General features: G+C 41.7%; 1 protein-coding gene across 2 annotated transcripts in view; it reads left to right on the top strand.

Moving 5' to 3' along the window:
• The window catches only part of RNF149 (ring finger protein 149), a 36345-nt gene that overhangs the window by 2376 nt on the left and 12532 nt on the right, over nt 1–21437 (top strand). For both annotated transcript variants that reach the window (XM_032793934.2, XM_032793933.2), the window contains exons 2-6: nt 5771–6021; nt 8858–8926; nt 11573–11655; nt 13315–13411; nt 19486–19681. In XM_032793934.2, coding sequence (XP_032649825.1) covers nt 5771–6021; nt 8858–8926; nt 11573–11655; nt 13315–13411; nt 19486–19681 — 696 coding nt within the window. The remainder of the gene's footprint in view (nt 1–5770; nt 6022–8857; nt 8927–11572; nt 11656–13314; nt 13412–19485; nt 19682–21437) is intronic.

Here is a 21437-nt window from a genome sequence, read left to right as displayed (position 1 = left end):
GAGAGTGGATTTTTGGACCCAACACTGTCAGCTCCCTGCCTTGCAAGTTCTGACCCCCCTCCCTCTTCACCCCTCTCGCACTCACTGAAAGCAAACAGCAGCTGTGTTTTTTTCCCGCAGACCAGATAAGCAGCCGCTCCCCAAAACGGAGCCTTCCCCACCCCCCTGTGCCGCCTCTCTTCAAGCAAACATTAGCCGTGGGCATTCCAAAGGGAGGCCCCTGCCTGCCTCTGCTCATTCACAGCAAACAGTAGCTGTGTTTGTTTTTTTGTCAAGCAGCTCCCAGAGCCCGGAGTTCACAACAAAACAAAGAAAGGCATCACAACAGAACAGAGTTATCTTTACTTAAAAGGATTATGGGGAGTTTCCAGAGGTCAATCACTGCGTAATAGGTTTACTCCCCATTTACACTGAAGCACCAGCATCTCAGCCACTCCGCAGCAGCTGTTATTTCTCTCAGGGAGGAGGAGTACCTGCAGCGCTGTAGCCACGGGGAGACAGCACTGTACGTGCCTTGCCAGTGTGGACGGGGAGTGAGTTACAGCAGTGTGGGCAACTTTATTGCGCTGTAACCTGAAGTGTAGCCAAGGCCTGAGGGGCACTAACTTTGTTGCTGGGAGCACACCTCCTGCCAATGAAGGGCTATCCACACCAGTGCTTTTCATCACTAAAACTTCTGTCACTCAGGGGGTGTTTTTTCACACCTTTGACGAGTGTTACCGACAAACATGTTAGTGTAGACATAGCCTAAGTGTCAGCTTGGGCTTCATGGGTTTGGTTAATAACTCTTCTCACAACCCATTGGGCCTCTTTCTCTGTCCGATGATACTCTGTCTGTAGAAGAAAAAAATATAAAAATACTTCCATCTTCCCCTCTCTGCTGGCAACAGATGCCTTTATGCTATGCCTTGTCATAGTTGCTGTCTTCGCTTTTCTGTGAAATCTCTTCTTCCTTTTAACTTTCTGCCTACATTCTATTCTTTCCTTTCCTCTCCTCTGTTTTTTTTCGCTCTCCTTTTTAGTTTTCAATTTTTTTGTTTTGTTTCTTGTTTTACTTCCCTGTGCCCTCATCAGAAGGATTCATGTTTCTCAGGTTACGTCTACACTACAGACTTTTCTTGGTGTTGTCGACTGGGGTATGGAGAGACTTGATTTGTGACCAATATAGCTGTGCTGGCAAAAGCCCTTAGTATAAACAGGGTATACTGGCAAAACTGCATTTTTGCTGGTATAGCTTATTTCATCAGAAGAAAGGAGAGACAGCGAACAAGAGGACATATCAAATATACTTTCCTGTTTAAGATTTGCATGCATGTGGTTCTGAGCTATACACATCTAGGTTAAATGTGCATCTGGCGTGGGGTCTGAGCTCCTCATGGTACTTCCTTGGCTCTCTGTTTAGTACTAAGCTACACAGAATACATTTAAAAAGTGCTTAACAAAGGTTGATAAACAGTGCTGATAAGTAACAAGATATAAAAAACCCTCATCTGTTGGATTACAAATAAGTAAAAGTATTTAATTTGGGTTGAGTGGCTTTGCGGATGAAATTGCTCTTTATAGCTGGTAATGGTCTTTGGCTTGGTTTAAAGATGGAAATTGTTTCTGATTTCTCCCTTTTCTCCCCCCTCAACTAATTACTTGTTTTTATCCTTGTAATGCCTAGAGTGGTGGGTGTTCTGTGACTTAAAAAAAGGCCAACTGACATTAAGATCTAAATCTTCTGGAGGGAGAGTCCTATTCCATTGGAAGAGGCTCAAGCTTTTAAAAACTTTTTCAAGAGTTTTGATGAGGATATTTGTGTCTTTGAAATGAATTCTTAGTTTTCAGTATTTCTTTATGTCCACTTCAGATTGTAGGTTCTTCCAGCAAGACAAGTCTCTGCCTTGTTTGTAAAGCTCCATGTACAGAAGTGGCAGTGGATTAATTTCTTAACATGGATGAGTGTGCAGTCCTCTTAGGTTTGTGAGAGAACCCTCCTGCTTTCAGCATTATCCTGTCCAAGGGTTGCCTCTAAAGGATTTAAAAAATACTGGAGTCAGAAAATGTGGCCTTCTCTTGGTGGGTAAGGAAGGGGTGGGTTGAACTGTTAGTTTAACACAATTCAAATACCCTATTAAGATGCGGGCTAATACATTTGAAATTGCAGTATGTTGTAGCTTAGGAGGGAGCCTTGGGCTACGTCTTCACTACCTGCCGTATCGGCGGGTAGCAATCGATTGCTCGGGGATCGATATATCGCATCTCATCTAGATGCGATATATTGATCCCCGAACGCACTTATATCGATTCCGGAACTCCACCAACCCGAACGGAGTTGCGGAATCGACGGGGAGCCGCGGACATCGATCCCATGCCGTGAGGACGGTGAGTAATTCGATCTTAGATACTTTGACTTCAGCTACGTTATTCACGTAGCTGAAGTTGTGTATCTAAGATCAATTTTCCCCCGTAGTGTAGACCAGCCCTTGGTGACATGACCAGCTAACACCACTTCAAACGCAATAGCCTACATTTTAATGGAGTTTTGCAATTGTGACATTTAACACAATAGGAAAAATATTTTTGCCCACTAACACATCTTCATTGGGAGGAAGTGGTCTTGAATAAGCAGTCTGGAATGTATAAGGAAGCCCATGGTGTCAATCCCAGCTTTAAAACCTGAAGTCAATAGTTTTATGAGTAGGGTGGGTTGAAATTACTCCCTATGCCACCTCAGGTATCAAGCTGGCTTCTTGTAGTTCTATTCCTCCTTTTCTCAGAACTGGGAGGAGAAAATCAGTGAGGGAAATACAATCTTTTGAAGAACCATAATAGTTTTAGCATACAGGGAAATAGGGGACGATACAAACTGCACTCTTGTCTCCTCCCAGGTCACCTGAAAGTTGCACCTGTGGATCTCCAGAACAATGTTAGCAAGTAACTCCCCTTTCTTTGGGTATGTCTACACTATAGGATTATTCCAGTTTTACAGAAACCGATATTTGGAAACAGATTGTGTAAAGTCAAGTGCATGCGGCCACGCTAAGCACATTAATTTGGCGGTGTGCGTCCATGTATCGAGGCTAGCGTCAACTTCCGGAGGGTTGCACTGTGGGTAGCTATCCTGTAGCTATCCCATAGTTCCTGCAGTCTCCCCCACCCATTGGAATTCTGGGTTGAAATACCAATGCATGATGGGGCCAAAAATTTGTCGTGGGTGGTTATGGGTAAATGTCGTCAGTCAGTCCTCCCTCCGTGAAAGCAATGGCAGACAATCATTTTGCTCCCTTTTCCCTGGATTGCCTGGGCAGACGCCATAGCACGGAAACCATGGGGCCCGTTCAGCCTTTTTTCACTGTCACTGTATGTCTACTGGATGTTGCTGACAGATGCGGTACTGCAGCGCTACACAGCAGCATTCCCTTGCCTTTGCAAGTTAGCAGAGACGGTTACCAGTCATACTGTACCGTCTGCTGCTGTCATGGGTGCTCCTGGCCAGCGTTGGTGAGGTCAGTCGGGCACATGGACAAAAATGGGAATGACTCTCTGGGTCATTCTCTTCTTTAAGTTTTGTCTAATGGAGAGTCCATCCTTCCTAGAATATCAGGCAAGCCTACTAAAGAACCAGAGAGGCAAATGGTTGCTCTGGGTCAGAGCCCGAGACATCCCGCAGAAATGATGAGCTGTATGCCATTCTAGAGGGTGCTCCTGCAACAACGCCACCCATTGCTTCCCTCCTCCCCCACCCCTCCTGGGCTACTGTAGCAATTATCCCCCCATTTGTGTGATGAAGTAATGAAGAATGCATGAATAAGAAACAACACTGACTTTATTGCCTCTGCAAGCAGAGATGAAAGGGGGGAGGGGAGGGCAACCTCCAGCTGCTATGATATTCCAGGCAGGAGTGAATCTCCATTAGACAAAGCTTAAATAAGAGAATGACCTGGAGTCATTCCCATTTTTGCCCAGGCGTCCCCAGCTGACTTCACTGAGGCCAGTCAGGAGCACTCACGGGACGATGATGACAGCTATCAGTCCTACTGTACTGTTTGCCGTCCGGAAGGAAAGGGAAGGTGATGCTGCTGTGTAGCAGTGCAGCACCGCATCTGCCAGCAGCAGTCAGTAGACATATGGTGATGTTGAAAAAAGGCGAGAGAGGATTTTTTTCCCTTTGCTTTCACGGGGGAGGGGAGACGACGACATGTATCCTGAACCACCCACGACAATGTTTTTGATCCTTCAGGCTTTGGGAGCTCAGCCAAGAATTCAAATGGTTTTCGGAGAGTGTGGGAACTGTGGGATAGCTACAGTCGTCAGTCGCCCCTCCCTCCATGAGTGTCCATTTCATTCTTTGGCTTTCTGGTATGCTTGTCAGCTCCTTAAGTTTCAGCCCTGTGTTGAGTCCCTGTTGTGGCCTCTGTCCATCATAGCCTTGGAGATCTTTTTCAGATGTTTTGGCATTGTCTATTGGAATGGAGTTCTGATAGGACAGATTCATCTCCCCATACAGAGATCAGATTCAGTATCTCCCATATGGGTCCATGCAGCAGCTCTTTTGATTCCGGGACTGCATGGTCACCTGTGCTGATCAGCACTCCATGCTGGGCAAAAAGAAAATGCAATTCAAAAGTTCACAGGGCTTTTCCTGTCTACCTGTCCAGTGCATCCGATTTCAGATGGCTGTCCAGAGCAGTCACAATGGTTCACTGTGGGATAGCTTCCGGAGGCCAATACCATGGAATTGCGGCCACACTAACCCTAATTCGAAATGGCAATGCCAATTTCATCACTACTCCCTTCATCGGGGTGAAGTACAGATATCAATATTAAGAGCCCTTTATATTGAAATAAAGGGCTTCATTGTGTGGATGGGTGCAGGGTTAATTTGGTTTAACGCTGCTAAATTCGAGACAAACTTGTAGTGCAGACCAGGCCTTTGTTAGGTGCAATTTATTTAGTTTAGAAAGATGTTGCAACAGACACCTCTGACAAAGGTCTAAGAATGTGCTGTTTTCAATAAACTGAAATAAAGCCCCAGGGAGGAGAAAATTTTGGTTTTGTTTACAGTAAGTCCCATGCATGTCTTCTATTTATTGTCTGGCCTGCCAGAGTGCTCTGATTTTTTGAAAAAAACACTTCTTCTTCATGTGAGAGTTACTTGAAGTTAGATAGGGACTCTTAACTTGAAAAGGTCTTAAGTATTTCCACAGCAAACTCTCTGACAGATACCATTTAAAAAGACTTGAAATTCCTGTTGGTCCCATCCCAGAGTTGGATGGGATCTGTCTTGAGTACTTTGGGATCTGGCTTGAAACTGTCTATTACATGTGGCAAAATGATCAAGCTCTTCTGTTTGATCTTCAGCTACTACTATAGAGTTATGAATTAACAAATGGATGCTCATGAATGCGTTTTAGTACTTTAAATAGAGCCTGATAAATTGTATTGATCTTTTTATTTGCTAAATGAATCTTAAGATCAGAATCCCATTGTATTCTGTGGAATGAGGCATGCAGGGCCTCAGTAGATATATTTTACTTCAACTATTTCTGGTACGTGTATACGTTCTTATTTTCTTTGTGAAATTCTCAAATGCAATAATATGTAATGTAAGCTGTTTTAGTAATTAAACTTGCTTTGTCAAAGTAAATCTTTGTGTTCAGAATTTTAAGCATTTTCCATTAACGTTGTTCACCTCTTAGGTTTTAACTTTAAATGATTTAATTGCATTCAGATAATCTGGAGTAAGTGTGCATTCTGACTTTTTTTCCCCCCTTTTCTCCAACAGGAACAGGCAATACTGTGGTAATTATGGTTGGATATCCAAAAGGGATAGAAATTTTGGAACCAGTACGCAGAGGGATTCCAGTAAAAATGACTATTGGTGTTGGCACAAGACATGTGCAAGAATATATCAGTGGACAGTCAGTTGTGTTCGTAGCCATCGCTTTTATCACCATGATGATTATCTCACTAGCCTGGCTCATATTTTACTATGTACAACGTTTTCTATATACTGGGTCACAATTTGGAAGACAGGTAATTGCAGATAGTGATAATGATTTTAAAAGTAACCTTATTAAGTTTTTCTCTCTCCTACATGTCTCCTGTAAAATTCTTTGTCTGTGTCCGATACTAATTTTATTGAAATGTTTTAGCACCATATTTTCTTGTCTAGTAGTCCATGGATACCGCTTAGAATGAATACACTTATAAGCAGCATGTTAATTGACATCTCAAGCCTATTTAGCTTTAATAACTAAATTTTTATCTGAAATATCTGTTTCCTACCAGATCATGTTTAATTTAGAATTGGGCAACAATTTTAGTGAAACTTTGTTACAGAGCAGTGTTTGACTAGAGCTTACTGGGTGAGATGTATTATTTCTCTTCCTTCCTCCCAATTAAAACTGAAATTTGGGGAATTGCTTCCTCCTCCTTTTCCAATCTTCAGCTAGAGAGCTCTGAGTAAAGTTTAATGGAGAGAGTCACTGGTCCAGCCACTAACGCTCTTATATTAATCCAGTAGTATCCTATAAACCTAAAGTGTTGTGTTGTAAAGCTTTACAAAAGCTAACCCTGAAGCCGGCATTGTGATTGTAGTTCAGCCCGAATCCTCTGGTGGGCCACAACCTGGTAATTGATTTCAGGGTGGATGCCTAGTGAGTTGCAGCAAATTAGCTGGGCCACTAAGACCCAGTAAGAGTGGTTGGGGGAGGGAGGGGAGCAGTTCATTCCCTCCAGTTGCTGCTGCAGCTACTTCCTTTGCCTCTTTACAATCCCTCTGCTTTTCAAGAGCAGTTCTTCTGTGCTCACTGCTCCAAACTACTGGAGATTTGGCCCTAGGGTGAACCACAAAGGGCTGTGTAAGTCAACTTTACATCTCTTTAGGACGTGCTGTTTCAAACTTCTGGATCTGATTACTGGGGGGAGAATAGGTGATCAGTAGCCCCATCGGTATATCTTTTTTTTTTTATTTGAGACTCACAAAGTGGAGGGGAAAAAATCCACATTCTTTGGGATATGGGACAACTTCAGCTATTTTGTGGGTTGCAGATAAAAAAAAAGTTAATCATTAGTCTAGTGGACTGCATATGGGGATGAGAATCAGAAGCTACCCAGTTCAAAATCTGCCTTTGCTACTGACTTACATGCCCTGGATGAGAGGCAATCAGTAACCCGCCTTCCCAGTCAGTAAAATGAATACAGTACCTCAGAGGTATTATAAGAAGCAGAGGTTTTTGTACAATGCATTGAAAATGAAGTCTTGTGTAAGGATTAGGTATTACCGATAAAAAATGTTTCCTGGAACTTCATATTTCCAGTCCAAAACAAATAGGCAGGGAGAGTGCTTTCATATCAGTATGTGCAAATTGCTAATAGTTGACAAATCATCTAGCTTTATGAAACAGATTAAGTATAACAATAGTTGGATAGATTACAGAAAAATAATTTAACATATGTAATAGGGTGCCCCAAGATGATATGGGAAATGACATTTCCCATATATGTAAATATTCCTAAGAATGTGATTCTACAAACTTTACTTATGGAGTAGTCTTCAGTCATACAAATTCGCCTATTCTTTCAAGTAGGATTACTTGTTTTAGAGTTACAGGATCAGGCTCTAAAACTGAGAAGAGACTATTACAGGCTGTCTTTTGGAATCGCTATTTGATTGGTAGAGTTTGAGGTGCGGGGGGAACTCTTGCAGTTGGAAGCACAGTTATCATTCAGTGGCGAAATCTGATAAAATTGATTAGAAAAAGTGTATAAAGTTATATTGACAGGTGTATCTTCATTGTTCAAAATTATATTGTGCAATAAGTAGATATTAAGTTCAGTGTTTTTATGGGGGGAACACCTGAAGTGGTATTGGTATCTTATGCCCTGATGCTGCATTTGGGTTTATGTGGCACTCCACTGGGTTTCTGAATAGGCATGAAGCTACACCTGCATGGATCCAAATGCAGGATTGAGATCACCCTTAAGAATTTTTCACTTTAATGAACATTTAACTGTACAGTGTCCTCTTAAATTGAAGTCCTTTCCTCAGGCCATTCATGTTACAGTAAAGGGCATATGTTTGCATTTACAGTGGGGGGAAAAAAATTGAGCAGACTGAGCAGAAAAACACTTTTTCCAGATGGATTATAGATTATGGAAAAATATCTTTATTTTAATCCTCATTCTGTGTCAAGAGGGGCTGTTTAAGGTGTGATTGCTCCTTCCTCCTCATGCCTTCCTGTTTTACATGTAGTTGTAACTTTGCAGGGAATATGTAGCAGATTACATTGATTTGGAGAATTGTGCAATTGATATGGTTTCTTAAACATCTCAGGTTAAATGAAATACCTTCTCTGATCATTGTCTGTGTCAGACCTCTTGGCAAGATAACAGGGAAGATTACCCAGCTGTGTGTCTCCACAATCCTTTTGACTATCCAATATGCACCACCAATATATGTGCTCATTGGATTAACTGTGGTCCTGTTATGTCTCTCCTTCTTCCCCTCTACAATAGTTGCCTAGAAAGTGGGGAATTGATTTTGTCCTTGTCTCCACATGTATCTCCACTCTGACAATATGCAATTCTTATGCATCTCACCAGTGTTTATATCAATAGATGATCGTGTATTTGCTGTAGTGCCCCATACAATGTGGAACTCACTCCTCCTTAATGTGCATTGGTGGGTGGAAGGCTTTATAAACTTACTATAGTGACAAAAGATAGGAATTTCCTGAATGTATTCAAAGGCTTTGTAAACTATACTGAATACTCTAGTATTTAAGGCTTTTTCATAATTCGGTACTCTTTCACTTAACTAAACTGAACTTGTGTAACATTATTTTAAACGTTCTCTCACCACTTTAAGGGTCACAGAAAAGAAACCAAAAAAGTGATCAGTCAGCTTCAGTTGCATACTGTGAAGCACGGAGACAAGGTAAGAGCTGAGAAAGAAGACAAAGGAGATTAATTAGCTGGTGGTAACAGCTAAACGACATACACGTCTGTCGCAATTTACGCACATTTAACATGTGCGATTTCAGTTTTACGCTGTAGGGCCGGAGTCTGGCGGTGGGGGCGTGGCCTTAAGATTTAAAGGTCCTGGAGCAGCAGCTGTGGCTGGCAGTCCCAGGGCCTTTAAATCACCCAGGGGGCTCCCAGTTGCAGAGGTGACTGGTAGCCCCTGGGGCGAACTAAAGGGCCTGAGGCTCCAGCCACCATGGAGGTCCAGGCCCTTTAAATGCCATCCCCAGACCAGTTGCCAAAGCTGCAGACGGAATTTAAAGGACTCCTCCGGGCTCCCCACCGAGGCGGGAAGCCCAGTGGAGCCCTTTAAATCCCGCCTGCAGCTCTGGTGGCCAGGCTGGGTACGGGGAGCCTGGAGGAGCCCTTTAAATGCCGCCCTGACCTGGCCACCGGAGCTGTGGGCGGGATTTAAAGGGCTTGGGGATGTAATTTTGAGTGTTCGTGGTTTTCGCTTTATGCGCTAACTGCGGAATGGAACCCCCACGTAAGATAAGACTTGCCTGTATGCACAAACCCCTTAGGACACCAAAAATCCAATCTTCTTTTTAAAAAAAAAGAAATACATCTGGAACTTCAGCTTTTGCAAGATTTTAAAAGAGCAATTCTAAAAATCAGGCACCCAAACTAGCTGCTTTGGGGGTTCAGCTTAAAGGTTTCAAGCAAACAAAAGCATCTGGCATTAGCACAGAGGAGTTGACTAGCAGAAGAAGTAAACAGAAATAAACCTGATCGTCTTTCTAAACATTCCTGATCTACTTGCATATTTGGGGTTCCAAATAAGTAGTTCTAGGTATGATCTATGATAGGCTTAAAACTTCTCATGGCATAACTGCTCCCTGTTCTCCTCTCTCCCAGAGAACCACAACGGAGAAAGGGGAAGTTTTTTTCTTCCCATTTTAAAAAAGTGCTAGTCTTCCCATGGCTCTTTTGGTCAAGTGCTCACTCCCTTTCTTTTACCTGGGAGACTTTATCCCTTTACAGGTAAAGCAAGCAGAGAACAGCCACCAAGAGGGACTCCACAGCCAACTCGCTGGGCGTCCACAAAAGGGAGCTTACTCTCCACCCCGCTTCATCCATCACAATTGTAACATAACATAGGGCTTTTTGTGTTTACAGCAACATTCAGAGTTGAAGCACTTTGAAAACACATGCATGTTTACAGTTGTGTGGATCTTTTATGAGCAGTTTGGGGGATTACTGTCAAATGAACACTTATTTGATTGTGCTACATATGCCATGGTTGGCATCTGCCCCTGTGTTCAGTGAAAAATATCTGCAGTAGTAATGTATTTTATGCATTTAACTTTAAACGTACAGACTGGCAACTAATATAAATGTTACAAGTAACTTTTTATTTAAAATGACTGTTACATACAGTGAATAAAATAGAAATTATGGGCCTGATCCTCCAATCTTACTCACATTACTAACTCATGTAAGCATTTGCAGTAATGGACACCCATACTTTTTAGTAACCTGATATGAAAGATTTGCATTATGTTTTTATGCTTGGACCCTATTTGGATATCCTTCATATATTTGCTTTTGTATACAACTCAGTTAAAATTACTTTGAGTACCATGTAATCAATTATCTTCATACTTAAGTTTTCCTTCACATTTATATTGCAACTGTAACATACAAAAGGGGCAAGACATGCCAGAATACATGGAGGAGTCTCCCAAAAAGCGTTAATTGCATGAGTAGTTGCACACTGTACTCTGACTACAGTGTAATAGATCTCAACCTGCAGCCCAGTCAGCACGCAACTGTGGCCATGTGACATCTTCAGGCCCATATAAATAGTATATATAATGTGGATGCAACTCATGTAACATACAGCTGCATATGTGGCTCACAATGGTAAATAGGTTGAGAACCACTGATCTATAGTCTCAAGGGCTAATGAGCATTCAATATACTCTTTTCTTACGATTGAATGAGTGAGGTGTTAGAGAGAGAGGTTTTAAGAATCTCTTGTTAAGCTGCTTAATTTGGAGCATGAGGGAGGATTCTTTCCTCTCCGGTCCTTCTTAGATTTCCTGTGCAAGCCTGTTTACCAGGGCACTGTGGGAGGAGAAGGCTGAAGAAGCAGGATGAGGCACCATTCAACCCTATAAGAGTATGTAGAATGCTCATTAGCTCTTGAGACTGTAGATTGAGAGTTAAATGAGTTTCTGTTGCCATATCTTTTATACTTACTTACCATGTGAAATCTCATACATCTGGAGATGGTTAGCTTTACTTATTATTTTTAGTTTACTAATGCTTGATTATATCCCATTAAAAACACCAGTGTTTAGAGAAGTCACCCAAAAAGTGCGTGGATTGACATGATATATCTAGGTTTAGTCACAATCAGTGACTTTGATTATATCAAACCTCCTTTTGGTAGAGTATTTCTAATTGAATTACATAAGAGAAAATTGCTTCCTATTTATGACATTTTAAAGCATTCTGGTCAAATGATTATACTGCATGACTCATAATGCTTGTTATAGTCACGATCTTTTTAATGTCATGGTCTACCTGTACATCTAAATGTGTTGTGTTTTAGGGTTTAGATGTTGATGCAGAAAATTGTGCTGTGTGCATTGAAAACTATAAACTGAAAGATATTGTCCGAATTCTGCCATGCAAGTAAGTTTGATTTGCCTTTTTTAAAATCTATTTTTACCATACTTTCCATAAGAAATATTTAATGAGGTTCCTAGAAATGTAAGCCATTTCTGGAGCATTGGGGTCGTAAAGCTATACAACACACTTGAAGTTGTGCTATCTGTTTGTCCCGTAACATATGCAAGGGCATGAAGATATGGTATTTCATAGACGTGATGGGGAGTTCAGCCTCTCAAATGTTATAAACTTGTTAATTAAAATATTACCACATGTATAAATTATATAGCATATATACTCGATCGTAAGCAGGTTTGTTTATAAGCTGACTCCCCCAAGATGGATAAGTAAAAATGGAAAATTTTTATAACCCGTTCATAAGCTGACCCTACAATTCAGGGGTCAGCAAACTTTGGTTTCCCGGGCCATCATGATAAGCTGCTGGTGGGCCAAGATGGTTTGTTTACCTTGAGTGCCCACAGGCAGGGAGGTAAACCTAAGTAAACAAAGTGTCCTGGTGTGCCAGCTGCTTACCCTGATGGGCTGGGACAGCAACTAGTGGGGACACTTTGGGGGGGGGGGGGAAGAAGCTGGGAGTCAGGGGAGTAACCTGTGACCACCCCCACCCCCATCCCACCCCCATGACCCCGTCCCTTCCCGCCTTATCTGGGGAAGGCCAGGGGAGGATGTCTGACCTGGCTGGAGCTGCTTGGGTGGGCCAGACTGGGTGGTGCAGCCGCAGCCTGCTCAGGAGCTGCAGCTGCTTCGGAGGCTGGGGTGAGAGTAGCGTGGCCAGAATCCAAGAGACTCTGGCCCCGCCTCTTGCCTTCTGGTTGTGCTCTCTCTCCTTGCTCCCTCTGTTGGGGAGAGGGGCTGTGTCCCACCTCTCCCTCTCTATACTTGTTCATAAGCCAACCCTCTTCTCCAGGGCTTCCCGTTTTTGGTAAAAAAAAATTCAGCTTATGAACGAGTATATACAGTGTATGTATATGTAATAGTATGTGACTATTACTAGTTTTGTGGGAACCTTTTTTTGTAGTGAGAAACCTTTCTCTTCAGTTAAAGAAAATTAGATGTATAATTAGAAATATGGCAGACATAATCTTGAGACAATTCTTGGTACAAAAGAGAATTTGTAAACTAACGTTCCCATTTCTATTTGGGTTTTAGTGTGTTTGAAATAGAAACCATTAATTCCTTATTTGTATTAATGTTTTGATCAGTCCTGAAATGGTCATTTCTTTAAAAATGTCTGTAATCAAATGTCTTGGTTATGTGACCATGAAGAACAATTAGCCCTTGATTGGTAAAGTATTGTACTTTAATAAGAACAGTTAAAGATGAGATCTAAACTTTGTGCATAGTTGTTTCTGTGTGTTACCAAATATTTCTTTTAAGTAGTTATGTATTCTGTACTGTCAGATTTAAAGGTCACTATAAAAAAAAAAAAGTACTAGACATTACTTTCTCCTTTTTAATCATTTAGGAGTGTGTACTGATTCTGTCAGTATGCTTGTCCATTGCCTTCCACCTTTGGCAGATAAGTTAATATATTGAATAACTACTGAGATTAAAAAGGTATCTAATAACCTCAAGATGGACATACTAGAAAATGAATAGGCTGGCTGAAAGAATAAATCGTAGTTTTTTAAAAAAAAGTTCAAGTATGCTGTTTTTCTTCAGGCATATCTTTCATAGGACCTGCATTGACCCCTGGCTGTTGGACCACAGAACTTGTCCAATGTGTAAACTAGATGTCATCAAAGCTCTGGGATATTGGGTGAGTTACATATTTATCTAATTAAAAGTACACTGCAGACATTCAAAACAGGAAGCAAGACTGCACATCAACCTGTTAAAAATTCAGAGCAGTTGTTTCTCCAGATTATTGCTGTGTGTATATATAGATACCACAGTGATGGCTGTGGTACAAGAACCCAAACAAGAGAAATCTGTAGTGATTTATAATACTAATCCTTAATATTACACTTAACAAAATGCTAACTATCTTGTAATACCTTTCTGTGGTAGGAAAAAATTTCATTCTTTGAGTGTTTGTATATGTCCTTTACACTGTAGGGGTCTGTATGCACCAGTGCCAGTGTTTTCCCTAGAGGTACCCACAAGGATAACTTTACCTACACCTGAGTGCTGTGAGGTTATAAAGCCACCCCTACCCTTCAGTTCCTTCTTACTGTCAATGGTCTGAGTGTTTTGTGTGCCCTGTGAACAAAAAACTTCTCGGTGCTCTGTTGTCATCTGATGGTATTCCTTTTTTAAATCACGTGATGCTTAATTTTTCATTTTTTACTTATTTTATTTCAAATTTAGTTCTTAGCTGCATTGCAGTGTTATGCTGTCAAAGCGGTAGTGCCTCCTGAAAAGTTGACAAGACACATGATCAGAGCATAGTTGATCTCAGCAGCCTTTGTAGCACATGCTGATTACGAACATTTATAGGGTGGCAACGTGGCCTTCTCTTCATACATTCCCCAAGCATTGTGCACTATCTGCTGCTTCAAGGGAGGATGCAAATGTGGGAAAAGTGGTCATGCCATTCCCCCTTCTGATAAGACTGAGCCCCACTGCGTGGGATAACAGCTTCGGAGTTACCTACAGTTTAATGGACATATCCAAGCACTTGAAGAAAAATAGTTACTTTTTTAACTGTATTTTGAGATGTGTTGCATTTGTCCATTACATGACTTACTACTGCCTTCCCCAATACATCGGAGTCTGCCATCAGCTTCCATTGTGAAGGAACTGAAGGCAGCCGGGTGGCTTCATTCTTTGTAGCCTCACTTCTGATCATATGGAGTTTTGGTGTGGGTGGTGCCATCCCATAGGTACTTCTAGGGAGAGCTCAGACATGGGTGCATGGGATGCCACGCACCAGCAGTGTAACAGATGTATGCAACACATTTTGAACAACCGTTACCGAAAGGTAAGCAACTGTTTTTATCCCCATTTTACAGAGGGGGAGGAAACTGAGGAAGAGAAGTAACTTGCCTACAGTTGTAGAAACCAATTTCATGCTTCAGCTTACAGGGACCTCAAGTGCCCTTTTGCTTTTTGAGTCCTTGAAACTTTTCAAATAGCCAAAAAAATTAGTTGACTGGGTCTGTATGCTCCCAGATACGCCGAGTAAGCATTTGGTCTCTCTAACTGAATCAGTGTTTACTAAAACCTTCCTGAAAATGTTTAGCAATACTAGTAGGAATGATGTGCTTTCATTTTTCTGACAGTACCAGCAGAGAGGGATGAAGATATGTGGTATGCTGCTCAATTACTGTTGAGAAGTAGTCTTGAGAAAACTGCCTTCAGTTCCACTAATAGGATGTGGATATCTATGTACCACTCCTCTAGAGATCTCAATAAATAGGGGCACTTACCATAAGAATAAAGTGGTGTGTTTAGAATGGTGTCTGGGATCTTTTCATAAAGTGCCTGTATCTTTTTTAACTTATAAACAAAAGAATACTGTTTTGGAATGGTTGGAGATACTACAGTATACTTCATCTGATGCACTACTTATGTCTTCTCAACGTTGTAAGAAAAGCAGTAGAACCCTAGATCTGCTCGTCCACATGATTTCATTATGCAAAATGAGGCAATGGTTGTACCATGTTGTCATAAACAGATAGCTAAGGGTTAATGTTTCTTTTACCTGTAAAGGGTTAACAAAGGGAACCAAACACCTGACCAGAGGACCAATCAGGAAACCAGATTTTTCAAAGCTCAGGGAGGGCATTTTTGGGTGTGTCTTTTGTCTGTGTCTCTGGTCTGTACTCTCTTGGCTATGAGAGTGATCTCTATCTGCAGGCTTTTCTAATCTTCTGTTTCCAAGTGTAAGTACAAAGGTAGAAGGACAATAGGTTTATATGTTTTGGGGTTTTTTTGTATTTACATGTGTGTAATTACTGGAATGTTTTAAATTGTAATTCTTTTTGGATAAGGCTGTTTATTCATTTTTCTTTTAAGCAATTGACCCTGTATATTGTCATCTTGATACAGAGACCATTTTTATGTCTTTTTCTTTCTTTTTATATAAAGCTTTCTTTTTAAGACCTGTTGAATTTTTTCCTAGTTAGAACTCACCAGGGAATTGGTGGGGAGGAAGGAAACGGGGGAAGGGAAAATCTTTGTGTCAGAGTTGCAAAGCTTACCTTTGCAGGGACTCTGACTGAGGGTGAAAGAAACTTGATCTCTCTGTTTTGCATTTAAAGGAATTGGAATAGGGTGATTGTCCAGGCCCATCCAGGGAGGGGAAGCCTGGGAGGAAATAAAGTGGAGACAAGGGGAGGGGGTTATTTCCCTTTGTTGTAGACTCAGGGCATCTGAGTCTTGGGGTCCCCCAGGGAAGGTTGGGGAGACCAGAGTGCGCCAGACACTGGAATCTGGGTGGTGGCAGTGCTATCAGATCTAAGCTGGTAATTAAGCTTGGAGGTTTCATGCTAGCATCTTATTTTCTGAACTCTAAGGTTCAGATATGAGTAGGAAAGCTATGATACATGTGGCCTAAAGTTTCAGTCATTGCGGAGACTGATCCGGAAGCTATGTTAAGACTCTAATAACCTAGTTTAAGTCTAGTTTTCATACTATCCATATAGTTGAAGCCCACAACTCTACTTAATGATGGAAATTAGCAGAAAATGTATTTTATCTGAAAAATGGGTTTTTGTGATTATTAGAATATCTGAGTTCCCTGAGTTCAGACTTTTGCGATGGACGTTGATACTCTACCCATCACCAGCCCAACATATAATTTCTCTCCTGTTGATCAGACACATCTCTTCATTGCTTGACAAAGGTGAATGTAGGAAACGTGTCAGTTGCAAACCCCCATTTATTAAGGTATTCACAATGGATAATTAGTTACACATCACAAGTTCAAACCCCATTCTAGTTAATAATGTGGAAAGTTACGATCAGGCAACCATTTAGAGTTAGTGTGGTGATCAGTCCATTTTAAGTAGATGAGCATTCTCATTACGGAATTTCAACATGTATCTTCTGCAGAGATTGAATTAGTAACTAGAGAACTGAACTATTCATAAATCTAAAAACTTGGTACATCTCTACCTTGATATAACGCTGTCCTCAGGAGCCAAAAAATCTTACCGTGTTATACGTGAAACTGTGTTATATCAAACATGCTTTGATCTGCCAAAGTGCACAGTCCCGCCCCCCTGGAGCTCTGCTTTACTGTGTTGTATCCGAATTAATATTATATCGAGTCGTGTTTATATCTAGGCAGAGGTGTACTTCTAGAATAGCTTGGAGGAACTTTAACTTCCATTGCCTGTTGTTGTGTGCTTGTTTTGTAAATGGAGGACTTCGGTCCCCAAGGTGACTGTTCCAGCCTTAAATTCACTTGATATAAAGGAACCCCAATTGACAAGTTAACTACTTTCTGATGTAGTAGAGTCTTGCTAACTTACACTATTGACTGAGTCACACATTGTGAATTACTGATTTATGAAACTAGCAAGTGCACAAATATTTGGGGGGTACCCAAATAACTCAGTGTATTTTGTTCACTTATGTTGAAAAATGTAGCTTAGTTTTTAATCTGATACTTGAAAATATACTGATTATCTTTAATACTGTGTTGCTAAGATTTTAAATTGATGGACATCCTGAAATGCCTTATGTCTTAAGGATGTGTGACCTCACTATAAAGCACTATACTAAGGTTTGCTGAGGAGTAGGGAAACTACTATTGTTTATACACTACAAAATAGGCAGAACAGCTAAATTGTGTTATAATTTACTTGTACAAGTAAACTGAAATCATGTTAATGACTGCTGCTTTTTGAATATCAGTTTACTTTAAAAATAACTCTGTAGATATACTCCTCCCATTCATTATAGGTGTTTGTAGTGATGCATATAGTTAAAGTTGCTGAGTACTTTCCATTAAGGTCTCCATTTTCGGTTGCTTATCACTTTGCCAGACATAGCTGGTTGTTTGGGCTGAAATTTTCCATGCCAGATGACTGCCTCAGCCAAACCTTTTTATCCCCTCAAAAAAGCACGCTCATTTCTGCTCATTTCATTCAGCTTCATGCTTTGGGAGCAAGGACTTGAAATTTGGCCTGGGGGGTTGGGGTTAAGGATGCACCTTGTGCTATCCCTCTGAAAATCCACCTAAATTTGCCCAAGTTATAAGTGCTTGAAAAATTGCAGTTGCCCATGGTCAGTGGTTTGTTAGCAGCCAGTGGTGGTATTCTCCAGAGATCTCCTACATAATGACAATGTTGCATCTCTCTCGGCTCCTAGTATAAACTAGATTGGGATGACAGTCACCACAGAGGGTTTTAGCATGCTCCATTCCAGGGCTACTGAGGCTGGACAGGAATTTACCTTCAGTTGCTCCTGTGGGTCACTCAGGTGCAAGACACCAAAACTGTGCGCAGAGACACCCTCCTATGCTTTCAGTGCTTCTGCTGGTGCCCAGGCAGCACGGAGGAGGAGGAGGAAGCAGACTGATTTGATTAGAAAGGGGAAACAGGACGGCTGAGAGCGGGTTTGGGCCCTGGCGACAAATTTTTTTTGGGCCCCCCAGCAAGGGTGGATCGGCTAAACAGGGTCGGGGAAGCCGGGCCCCCCTCCAGACTGCCAGCCCCTGGTAATTTGTATCAACTCCCCCCTCTCCCCTTCTTATCGGCCCTGGAAACGGTAGATTGGTATTGATGGGAGCTGAGGAGGGTGGATAGGAGAAGAGAAAGATAGGGACAGGCTGGAGGGAACAGGCAGAGAAAGGTCAATGACCACTCCCTCCTAGAACCTGAAATTGAACTAAAGATTCCCAGGTCTCAATATTCCTTTGTGTTTAACAAGTAGCTGTGAATGCCACTGGCAAATGTCTCTTTCCCTCTAATGGCTGCAACACACAGAGGATAATGGCCTAACACTATTACCAGTTTTGTTAGCTCAAGTAGTAGAAGTCTCTTTTTTTGTGACTTAAAGTTCCCAGTCCTGCTGATAAGACAGTGTAATTCCATATATTTGTTTTAGTGCACTTTTCTTTTTTAAATCTTTGGAAATTACTTCCTACAAAACTACATTAAGAGAATGTTAAAGTTGCAAAGTCAAGCGCTCAGAAGTTAGGAAATGCCAGAATTAAGGGGACTCATGAAACCTTATTCACCTCCCCCTTGTGTGTATTATGTACGATACAGTCTTTAATTATGTGATAGTGCTATCTTTTTCCCCACAGGATGGAGAGTGCTCAAGGGTTGGGTAGTAAAGAAGGCTGTCTGTGGGTCCCCTACCTCATTTGTTGCAGAGATTGGAAGATGTGAAGTGAACAAAGCAGGGAGCTACAGGAAAACAGAAGATGACTTTGTAGCTAAGACAGTTGAATGCCATCCTAGAGAACTAGATTTTATCCTTGCCTCTGCAACAGAGTTCTTGTGTGATGGTAGGCAATCACATAAACCAAACTCTTGACAGAATAATAGCTTCTCTTAGGGGCATACCGCAATGTCTTTGCAGCACTCCTATCTCTTGGTCCAGGAACTAATGGCCAAGATGCTTTTGGGCATGGTAATGCAGGATCCATGTTGTCTAGGCAAGCCTGTTATTCTAAATTGCTGTGACAAAATCAAAAACAAGATCACAACTATGATGAGAGGAGCCTGCGTAAGACTTAAGAATGACTTGCAGAAGGCAGGTTGAAAAATCTTTTATAAAATCAACTCTTGTATTAGGAAGGGCAAATAGCTTTCCTTCAATTAATTCAATATGTAAAGGTTAATCAAAGAAACTTTTACTTTTGCAGAGTCATTAGAAACTTGTTTTTCTGATGTCTAAATAATTGCTTACTGAATATTTTGTCTACTTCTGAAGGGTGACTCTGAAGATGCACTTGAAGTTGCAATACCTGAATCGATAAGTGGCAGTGTATCAGTAGGAAGTTTGAGTATTGCTTTACAGGAAGATGATAGAAATGAAGTAAGCGATTTGTCAGCCTCCTCAACTAATGAATCTGTGTTACAGTGTAACAGTTTAAAAGAGGATGCAGGTGAAACCACAGCATTACTTGGTAAGTACAATGTAACGTGTTTCAAATCAATGTGTAATCTATATAATAAAATTCCAGGATTGTCACTCTAAAACCTAGAATCTCTGAATCAGTGTGAAGCAATGGAAGCAATTACAAGCATGGTTGAATTTTTTTAGAGTATCACCAGATTCGGTATCAGTGGGATTTGTGGTTTAATATCCAATATTTAAGTTCTCAGCCATTTTTCCTTTACAGATTTCAACCATTTGACTAACTGAAAGTCCATGCTGTCACAAGTGTCTGTGCCATGCCAAGAGTCCTAGACCATTGTGATATCATTATCCCTCAACCAATCACCACTCTTATTCTACAGCTAATTTGTATGCAATAATTTATTGGTTGTCTGAGGGAGGCAGCATAGATAGTGGATTACTTGGCCCAATGGCCACAATTTAACCCATACACAGATCATCACAGCTTTCCCAGAACAACACCCCTATTCACCCACCTTCCTCATATTTACCATAAAATATTGGGTCTTTGCTAATCATTTGGATAATCCTGTAATTTTATTAATTGGAACTTTAGAATGAAAACTCTTCATTCTTGAGTTGACTTCGGAACTCTCAATAGTGTGGTATTGAGGTGATGGCTCTAGTGAGTAGTACCATTTTCTGCCACCTGGATGATTGGGAATCAAATTATTTCAGGCTGAAATCATGCCAGCCTTGGAAAATTGAACTTAATCAAATAATGATCGACATCCCCCTTGCTCAGCTGCTGGCGGAGGCGTGGCCAGGCAGCTCTGCATGCTGTCTCGGCCCAGAGCGCTGGCTTCGCAACTCCCATTGGCCAGGAGCTGGCCATGCCTCTGTCTAGCAGCTGGGCGAGGGGGATGTTGCCACTTCCGGGGAGCCTCCCTGGGTAAGAATCGCCCAGAGCCCACCTCATGCCCCAAGCCTCTGCCCCTGCCCACACCCAAATTCTGCTGCTGCTTGGAGGAAGAGGCGTGAAGCCAGGTAGGGAGCCTGCCAGCCCCCCCACCCCCCCACCAGTGGTGGTCCTGGGCTGCACACCGCTGCCCACGTGCCCCTTCTCTTCCCTAGGAGCAATGTGTTTTATTCACTGGTATTTTTAGTATAAGTCATGGACAGGTCACAGGCAGTAAACAAAAATTCATGGCCTGTGACAAGTCATGGACGGGTCACAGGCCATGAATTTTTAACTGCCTGTGACCTGTCCATGACTTATACTAAAAATACCCGTGACTAAAATGTAGCCATAGTTATGGTTTCTAGAGCAGAGCACATTATTTGGCAGGGATCTTGCTCTGCACTTCATGCTGTTGAATTACAAAACCTGTGGCCGGTAAGATAATTACTTAATCTGGGAAGATTCATCTAGCTTTTCTCATGTTACATGAGACAAGGGTGGATGATTCAGCTAAGACTTCTTTAGGTCATGTTTCCAAATGTGTCCATTATGATGTAAGGGAAGGTCTTAGAAGTGGTCTGCTGAGGCTGTCTGCCTCTGACTTCAGATGTAGATGTTCCATCCCAAACTGTATTCATGTCCATCAGGGCATTCTTGGTGGAAGGCCTGCATGTATACCATTTGTTGCCAGTACTTGCCCAACATATTCCAAGTTTAATCTTCAGGGAATAGTGTGAAGTTCATCTCTGGGGAGAGGGATAACTCAGTGGTTTGAGCATTGGCCTGCTCAACTCAAGGTTGTGAGTTAAGTCCTTGAAGGGGCCATTTAGAGAACTGGGGTAAAAATCTGCCTTGGGATTGG

This window comes from Chelonoidis abingdonii, chromosome 1, assembly GCF_003597395.2.
Source record: "Chelonoidis abingdonii isolate Lonesome George chromosome 1, CheloAbing_2.0, whole genome shotgun sequence".
In the NCBI taxonomy this organism is placed as follows: domain Eukaryota; kingdom Metazoa; phylum Chordata; order Testudines; family Testudinidae; genus Chelonoidis; species Chelonoidis abingdonii.
Note: the sequence above shows the minus strand (reverse complement) of the source record. Positions and strands in the feature narration are given on the sequence as shown.